The sequence below is a fragment of the Lepidothrix coronata genome, unplaced genomic scaffold (genome assembly GCF_001604755.1).
Source record: "Lepidothrix coronata isolate B3197 unplaced genomic scaffold, Lepidothrix_coronata-1.0 Scaffold282, whole genome shotgun sequence".
NCBI lineage: Eukaryota > Metazoa > Chordata > Aves > Passeriformes > Pipridae > Lepidothrix > Lepidothrix coronata.
Genome location: NW_016690462.1, coordinates 421,568 through 431,322, shown reverse-complemented (window position 1 = coordinate 431,322; position 9,755 = coordinate 421,568). Strand labels below are relative to the sequence as shown.

The window sequence follows — 9,755 nt, the reverse complement described above, 5'->3', positions numbered from 1 at the left end:
AAGGAAGTCTTATGCAATAGTGCAAATTACAAATGCTATTTATGAAGTTCCTCACTTGGACATGTGAGGCTAGGCTGTTAGTCTGCAGAATATTTTTCTTTCCAGAGATGTGAAAGACTGGTTTGCTAAAAGAAAGATAGTTACTCGCACAAAATTTATTAGTTCTGCATAAATATTTTGTTCACTAATTTCCTCACATAATTCACCTGATTTCACTCAATCCCATACTAAATGGAATACTAAAAAGGTGAGAGGGATAAGTGGCTTACCAAAATATCACCCATATGTGCTAGCAATGAACACTGTTTGCATTAAATTAATTCAATTAACTGTATGATGTATATTAACTGCACATAATTCAATTCAGTGGCCAATTAGTCTCCAGAGTCTCTTAATTATTTAAACCCAGAGACCTTTCGAAGGATTATTTCACTTATGCAGTGGCTATAAAGACAGCATGAACTAGATCCAATAGTGGTGTCAGGTGCCTAAAACATGAATTAATTTATATTTTAAAAAATTTGTTACAGGCAAGTAGACAGGACTACAGCTACATATCACATAGCTACTGAAACAATGATGCAGCCAAGGGTGTTTCTATGAGCTTGCCCTTGAAACTCTCTTCTCCATTAAGGGCAAATCCTAGCTTCCAGTCTGTATCCAAAGGATTGCTTATACATACCTAGGGTATGTTATTGTAAAGCACATGAGTCTCCAAGAGGGAGAGCAAGAGGGGGTGTTCTCAGACCCTATTGATAAATATGCAATGAAGAATGTTGATACACAATGGCAAGTCCTTGGAAATAGGAAATTGGGATTTAAAAACCCTTGGAAAAGTGGAAATTTATTTGGCCTTTGCTTTAATGACTAGGTTGCCTTCATCAGACACATTTCATATTTGCCTTCAAAATTACATTCCTTTCATTACTTCATGTAAATACATGACATTCATTAGGATAGCTTTGAAATTAATTTAATTTTACTCAGTTCTTCATTGTTGTCCCTCTAAGACTCTCAATTTTTAAATGCAGAAGATGTTAAATTTTTGTCCTGTTCCTGTCTCTTTGAAGGACTTATTTTGATATGGAAACTGACTTCCAATATGACTCTTCGTTATATTAAACCGACCTCAAAATATTCCTGTGAGGTTGATGTCACCATTACAAGTTTGGAAAACATATGTATGCTAACCTATGGGATCACCAAAGAAGTTTGTAGATTGTCTTGTACTTCTGGAATCAGATTATATTACTTTTTTAAATATTCTATTAAATATCTTTAAGGTCCCTTCCAACCCAAGCATTTTGATGATCCTATGACAAAATTAAGATGATACTAATTCCACCGATTGTAGCAATTTTATTTATATAATATTACTGTGTTTCTGAAAATTTATTGGAAACATCCAGTTATGTAGACAGTGGCATCTGTTACAGCTAGAGACTGAAAATATTGGTTAATTAAAACTAGGCTATCTGTCTAAATCTGAGATGTCTGTTAGACTGTCATTAACATTTTAAAGGAAAATTAAATGGGGAAAAAAAACCAACACAAACTTAAACTCATTCTTAAATCCAGGTATTATTACTAGTTTGAAGCATGCAAGACAGCCTCCACTTTTTAGCTACTTGACTTTAAGCACTTCTAAAAGGCTTGGAGCCAAAAAAAAATTTTGGATGAGTGTGAGGAAAGAAAAACAAACTAGATCCAGTATTTTTGCCAGTCCTGCTGTTTGGAGACTCCCTTTACCATTTGTATTTAATTTTCCTATCTTAGTACAAACCGTCTTTCCAACAGCTCCTGAAAGACAAGATGTGCATCTCCCCGGACATAACCCAGGCAGGAAATTACCAGAAATTAAGAGCCCAGCCTCGCAAATATTTTGTCACATGAGTAACATTAGTCAATGGGATACCCACGTGTAAATTCTGGCTTCATCAGCATCTAAAGTTGGCAACACAGGTGTACTCCATAAATAATTCACCCTAAACGGCATGTCTGCATTATACAGTACATACATCAGCCAATTTTATTTAAGATGTTTCAACTCATACTAGTTCGAGTTATTTTATCATGCTGTTTTTAATCATTTTCTTGCTACGACTACTCATCCTCATGTAGCTGTATGTTATGAACACTGAATTGGGCATGACAGGGAGATTCTGGTGTAATTCAATCATTACAGAAAAACCGACATTCACATATGTTTATGTTTAGCCTCAATAGGAAGACAGTCAGTCACTTAAACCAGGTTACAACAAATATGATTTTAATAATTCCTCTTGTGAAAAATACTTTTCACATATAATTACTAACAAAATTACTGCAAAAATGAAATTAGATTTACATGGTTTCTAAAAATTTGCAATCCTATGAATGTAAAAAACCCATGTTGCGAATGAACATTTTATTTAAATTGGGGAGAAATTAAATATTTCTTTAAAAAATCAAATAAAAATGAATACACCCTCTAAAGAAGCTTTCAAACATTCTTACCAAATCACAAACCTCTCCTATCATAAGTGAACTGATTGCAATTCAGTAAGATTCATGGTTGATTAATTCCAAGGAACTTAGAACATTATTCCAAAGTGCTGTTTCCATAATTAAAGAGATAGATTTGCTCTTTCAATGACGTTTATCTTTGAACGAAGTGATCCGCTTCATGATTTGGATTCCCCAGAATGCAGCACAGAGGGAAAACAAGATCTGCAACACAGAATATAAAATGAGAAACATTATATAAGTTTTTGTGGTTTTTTTTAATTCTACTTATCTGTAAATATAATGAATGGGTGAAAACAGAGAACTCCTAAGTAGAAAAATTATACAGGAATTCTAGGCATACTAATAAATGCACTTTAGGAAAGTGAAAAAATTTCACAGAAAAAAATTTCATGGAAAAAAGCTTTCTTTTTTCTCTGACTCTTTCTTGTGTGCATTCCTGTTGAATTTTGACAAATGGTCTGAAGAATGCTGACACTGTAAGTTACATGATAGGTACAAATAACCAAAGTAGCCTTAAACAGAATCTATGGCAAAAGAAGTGTTCTAGCTGCAGTACAATAGATCAGTGCTTATTCCCCAGCCTGCTATTTATGATGAGATATAAAGTAGATTGGAAACAACTTAAAGGTGCAATACTTTTTGTCTTGTCCTTGGCTCTGTGCAATTTTATTTTTTCTTAGTCAGAGAACTCAATGAGAGATCTAAGAACTTTTTTTCACTAGTTTATTTGCTGAAAACTGCCTTAGGATGAGTAGAAATAATTCTAGAGTGAAGTCTAAATCAGGTAATAGCTCTGTCCAAAAAAACGAGAAGGAGAGCCAGATAAAATGTGTGTACATGTGGGTATGTGTCATTTTGTATTTAAAATTTTCTGAAAGAAACCTTTGACTTTCACACAGAAAAATTATTCTAACTTAGAAAATTGCAAAATTAAGGCAGTTGTTATTGGTTACTGAAGTAAATGAAATTTTTTACTGTGAGTTCCATTTATACTGGAAGATTCTTTGTTCATGTGATTTTTTGTTTGAAGGAACAGAAAATTTTGAAAAGAAATTGTGAAGTCAGGTTATAATAATTCTTTTTTCAGGTTAATCTGCAATCAAAAGGTATTGACTAGGAGAGCTCCAATTTTACAGATAACATCATTTAACATTCAACATTTAGCAANGCAATCAAAAGGTATTGACTAGGAGAGCTCCAATTTTACAGATAACATCATTTAACATTCAACATTTAGCAACGCATGCCCAAAGTTCTATTTCTGTTTTTATCTACATAGTCACTCACTGAGGTACATGAGATTACAATGTCCAACATAAATAATAAATTACCATAATACCTAAAAGGTACTAATTTTTCACTCAGTAAAGGCAATGTGACAGGATCAGGTCTGATCCCTCTCACAATCTGGGACAGCTATGCATTCTTAGTAGCACAGGATGAAAATAATACACTGTATCAGTAAGTAAAATTCAAATAAAATAAAATAAAATTCAATTCTCATTCAATCAAGACAAATTCCTTTCAACTGCTTTTGTTGAAGGCTTTAATTCAACTTGAGCAAGGGGAGGCAGTCTACTGTGTTTAAAAATCTGATGATGCAGTTGGTGCTGTGCTTGAGGACCTATTTGTAAGAGACGCATAAAATGCTCACCAGAAGATTTATTTCGAAGAGTTTCAGACCTTAGGTAGAAAAGATTTAACTTCTTTTTTTTTTTTCTTGCATTATCACAAACACCTTGTAAAACTGCACAGCTCTGTTTTTACAGCTACGGAATGGAAAGTTTTTTCTAAGCAGTGCTGCAGGCACACACTATCCATGTTTTGTGAGATGCTTTTTTTTTTATACTGAGACACTCTGCAGAAAAAACCTAACTACGAATAACTACCTGTATTCCTGTTATGTATTGCTGTTATGCAGTTGGGATGAGTGTGAATCGTGACATATGTAAAATGATGACTTACACATAACGTGCTCTTACTGTGGAAAAATTCTTTGTCGTGCTATCTCCAGAAACAGAATTTATCCACTTGTCATAATTAGTACTTCTTTGACACGTTACTAAATTTCTTTCATTCGTCACCTCAGAAAGATCACTCCTACTCCTGGAAGATGCATTAAATATAGAAGTATTTCATTTTCAGAAAAAGCACGTTTAAGCACATTTAATGACTGAGGTGCAGGGCATTTGTAGGGGATTAATGACTGTTGGGAGATGATGATGATCAGCCGAAGAAGCAAAGCCATGGGCCATTAAGCCCCAGGAAATGTCCTCAGCTAGAGACAGTTATTGCTATTATAGCCCAAAACTGGAAAAAAAAAAAATCTTGTGTGAATTTTTCCTTTCTAAATGGCATGATGCAGTTTCTTCTTTCCTAATTAAAGTCTCTATTGTGAATTTCCTAAAGCAGGCAACTGATGCTTGTGGGAGAGTATTTCAAATTGCAGTTATTATATCCAAAATGGAAAACCACATACTACACACTGCAGATCTGCAGAACCATTTTGGCTTCATGATTCTATAAAAGTATTGATTCACTGCCTATCAATGTCAGGACTGCCAGTACTTGTGGAAACAATGTATTCAGGAAACAATAATTCTGCAAGGTTGTGGGGGATGGGGGTTTAAGTAAAACCCAAACATCAGGATAAAAAATTAAGGGGCCACATCTTCCCTTGAATGACAGCAATTCTGGCTGGCTCTACTGCTGTAACACTGGCTACCCTGAACAGAGCCAGCTCTATGGGGCTACCAAGCAGAAACTTGCTGTGTAGGTTGGAGTTCAGTTTCTTTTGACTGCTGCTACATATTTTGGAGTTACTAGGCTTAACTCACTTGAATGAATCGTGCAATCAGGTGATGTCAGCAATGGAAAGCTGCGATGATATGTGCCAGAACTCTGAGCAGACAATAGTGTGGGCAGCAGGAAGCAGCAAAGAGCATTCTACCAGACAAGTTGAACTATAGTTGACCAGTATTTTTCTAATGCCCTCAGGAAAACATATTTCCTGAATCCTGTGTGCAGGTATTTTGTATTTTCTGTCCAACACTCTCACACTCTAACAGTTGGTTTTTTACTTGGTTGTTTGGTTTTGTTTTTTTTTTTTTCTCTTTCTAAATTATTGTCACAGAAATTCTCATTCCTTATTATATTCTCCAAACCCATTAATATTTGTCCTTTGATAAAAATATTCACATATCAGCTTCCTAATTCAGCCAGTTTTGAAATAAAAAGAGAAAATGAGATATTATGCCTTTGTCTATTTTTATACTGAGTAAAGTTCTCCCACAAACAATATTACATAAGAACATAGTTTCAATTCTGTCTTCAAATTAAAAATTACTGTGGACAGTAGTCATATATGGAACAGGCCTTAATGCAGAATTTCTCCCAACCATACATTCAGTCAAGATAAATAGAAACTTTTTGTCTCAGTATAAACATTTGTTACATTTACCTGTTGAAGTAACTACAGATTACTTATAGAATGTCCTTTAGACTTCTGGAAGAGTACTGTCCTCTTACAAATATTTACATTACTTCCTTTCATACAGTCTATTTCCATACAGCCACATTCTCTCTCTGAAGCCTACAGAAATGCAAATAACATTATTCACAAGAACAAAGATAGCTTAACTAATGGATTGACTGCAGGACTGAGTCTGCTCTTCACAGGAAATTCCCACTGGAGCAATCTAAATTTATTGGGCTGTAAAGTAGTTTAAAATCATTAGCTAAATTCAGGCACCCACTTCTGCATGATTAGCTTTGTTGTTGAACACTAATGTTTTCTGCCATTTTCTCTTCCATAATGTCTTTGTATATCTGAGATGCTTAGACATAGTGTCTTTCTTCTTGCAGATTTCATCTGGATGGAATTAGAAGGTTTTAGACACTGGTCTAAAACTGTAGTCAAATGTGCAAAGATATTCCTGCTTTAAGGAGGAGGAAGAGTCTTGAACCACAACACCTCAGATACTTTTCTAAATCATTCAGTGATTCTCTGACATTTGTCAGATTCCGCCCAGACATGTTCACTTCAAATTTTGCTGCAGAGACAGCCTGCAACTGTTCAATGAATTTGCTCTTTCTGGGGTACAACACCATGCAAATGGGCATGTTTATGACACTGAATTCTCTGAACATATCAGTGCTGGGGAATGTATTCCTGGCTCTGGAGAGAGCTCAGGAAGATCAGCACATCCACATACTTCATTAAGTTAGCTGTTCACATCATAAAGTGGACGTGGTACTGGCAAATATGATAAACAATTAGTTCTCTCAATGTGTGCTGAAAATTGTCAGTGTGATATGATAAATGTTTAACTGATACTTCAAATCAAACACCATTAAGGCTCTTTTTAAATTCTTTATATAACAATCTGTACATGGCTCCTTCAAAACCAGTAGACATCATTTCATACTATCAATAGTAATGACAGAGTAATTTTTAGACTTTGTCTGAGAAGGCTGTGTCTGAGTAATGTCACTGTCCTTTCCTAGTAAAGATGGATATCATTAACTGATACAACAGTTAAAAAAAAACTAATATTGATAACAAAATGGTTGAAAAAAACTATTTCATATTTCATAAGTACCCAAAGGATGTATTTTTCACTAATACCACCATTGTTTTCCCATTTCTTTACAGAGGACTGTTACAGGTGCTGAAATACACAGAGGAGATAGAAAATATATTTCTCAGAAGTAGGGAAAGAGGTTGACTATTTCTGGAAGTCAGGATTAGGGTAACAAATGAATGGATCTTCATTCTCAGTGTAATGTTTCAAGATGAGCAGTCTTGTAGAGAAATGTCATGACATTAACAGTAGATGCAAAAATCACTAATCTTGTACAGTGCACAGATCAAGAAGATTGCACTAGCAAAAAGCTGCAATAATAATAGCTGGAAAGGGAAACCAAGAAACAGTACAGTTTCTTCTCTGTGTGATGACTCCCATATACTTGGAAATATGTGTAGAAGAATGTGGGAAGACCATTTTTCTTTCTTTTGGTGAAGAAAATGTGGATACAAGGCAACAGGGACAACTACGATAAAAGTGGCTTCACAGCTTTTGTTCAAGATTTCTGTAAAAGCAGCAGGATGTCTGGAAAACCTCCATAAGGGTTCATGACATGCACTCAGATTATTCGTGCAGCACATCTCACAGATTCAGCATTCCCCTGACCTAGAACAAGGTGTGTATTTGATGTTCCTGCTCATTGCAGGGAAGATGGAACCAAATGATCCAAGGGTTCCTTCCAACCCTAACTGTTCTATGATTCTGTGATTAAGACCCTTTTGGCCCATACAGGATTAAGCCAAATATCTTCAACACCCACAAAGCATATTAATAGTTCACTCACAGAATGGCTTCTTGTTTCTATGATACACCTCCCTAGTTATAGTCCAAATATATATGTATATATATAAGATATATGTAAGATATATATGTATATCTCCCTTTTATTATGTTAAATGTTTTAAACATTCCTTCTTTTATTAAAATATGGTCTAAGACTCTAAAGCTGAATAATGCATGAAAACATAGGCTGCAAAAGCCCCCATACCTTAAAAGGCTTATATTACCTATGCAGGAAAAAGAAAGAAAGATCTGGAGGAAAGATATCTATTTCTCAGTTGCTTTCACAGCTGGACACATCCCCACTATGAAATCAAGTGCACTGCAGAGATGCCTGAGCTAGCAAGCACATAAGCTGCTAAATCTCAGCACAGCACCAGGTTCACTCTGTCTTTCCTGGCATTGCACACAAGCTAGTAAGCCACATTCCTCAGTTAAATACGTGGGGATTTTTACACAGCAGTGATACTGCAGTTATATTTAGACCTAAAATGCCTTATGTGCATTCACCATGTTATCTGGCATCATGTCCTTAGGAGAAGCCAGTCTCTCAAATCACTTGTGGAGATAAATATATCCTATTGAATTGTTACCTATGAAATACCTTTTCTCTTGAGTCACAGAATAATCCACAACCTAAGCACTAGGATTAGGAAGGTTTTACCTCATTCCCCGAAAGATAAAAAACCCACTAAAGTGGGAAGCTTTGCTGTCAGTCATATGAATTGGAACTCCAAAACATGTTAATAATTATTAAATCTTCACCTCACGATGAGCTAATGTAAGCTGGAGATGGTATCAACATCATAATAATTAACATATATATAAGCTCTCTGCATCTCTTCAGTATGAAATTTCTCTTAAAATATTTTATTGAAACATCTGATAATACTTTCCAAAGCATTACCTAATTCCATCTCTAAATTTCTAGATCATTCTAAAACGTTTATCTATTTCAAGTTGTCCTCAAAGTAAAACCATGCTAAACAGAAAAATTCTTTTTATCTGTTCAATGCGTATCTAAAAATAACTTCTGAACCAAGTCTGTTTCATTCTTTTGCAAATAATTTCTAAAAAAAAAAGTGTTTATGAATTATCATAATCACTTAAAAATGTCATAAAACCTGCAAACAAAGTTTACACTTTGTTACACATTCTAGAGCACAACAGTATTTTAGAATTTCTTTCATATTGCTTTAGTTTCATTTCTGACAACACAGTTCTGAAAAACAAGTTCAAAGATCAACAGTTTTCAAAGACCTTAATTTTGAATGTCACCTTTTTTATTTCAAATGTTATGTAATTTTTCAGCCTCCATTTCCCTCCAAATTTGAGAAACAACAGCCATGGAAATTTTCTCAATTATTATATTATCAATCAAGAGTTAAAAATAAAGCTTTCAGAAAAGTTAACAAAACTGATGACAAAACAAGATGGCAAAATTTACTCAATCTGTAAACATACCAGTTTAATCTTTTGCAGGCTTAGGCCAAATGAGATTGAAAGAGTTATTAATAGATGTTCATTGCAGAAATGAAATATTTGAGATAGCCCGGTCTCAGTTTGGCTAAAGCTGTTGAGTTTATTTTCTTAAACATTTAAACAGGAAATGTACCCACTGAGATGAAACATCTCATTTACTTTATGCCTGTCAGCAGCTGTAGCATAATTGCATACACTCCACTGCATCACTTCTAGCTCAAACACAAGTTGGAGGGTAAGCCAGTCATCTGCAAAGAAGTATTTCACTTTAAAAGATATTATTTAAATTATATGTAAAGAGCAGTTTAATCTCCCTTATTCAAAAAAAAAAGCTCATTTTACTTGAACTGATAGTTCACTGCACAGATCTTAGATTTTATCAAATTTATATTGTTCTCT

The 9,755-nt window shown here is 34.5% G+C and overlaps 1 protein-coding gene across 1 annotated transcript in view; it reads right to left on the bottom strand.

The window, feature by feature from the left end:
- Positions 1-1,999: 1,999 nt before the first annotated feature.
- Positions 2,000-9,755, bottom strand: part of AGMO (alkylglycerol monooxygenase) — a 190,525-nt gene continuing 182,769 nt past the window's right edge. Inside the window, exon 13 of the mRNA XM_017836706.1 lies at positions 2,000-2,709. Coding sequence (XP_017692195.1) covers positions 2,629-2,709 — 81 coding nt within the window. The 3' untranslated portion in view covers positions 2,000-2,628. The remainder of the gene's footprint in view (positions 2,710-9,755) is intronic.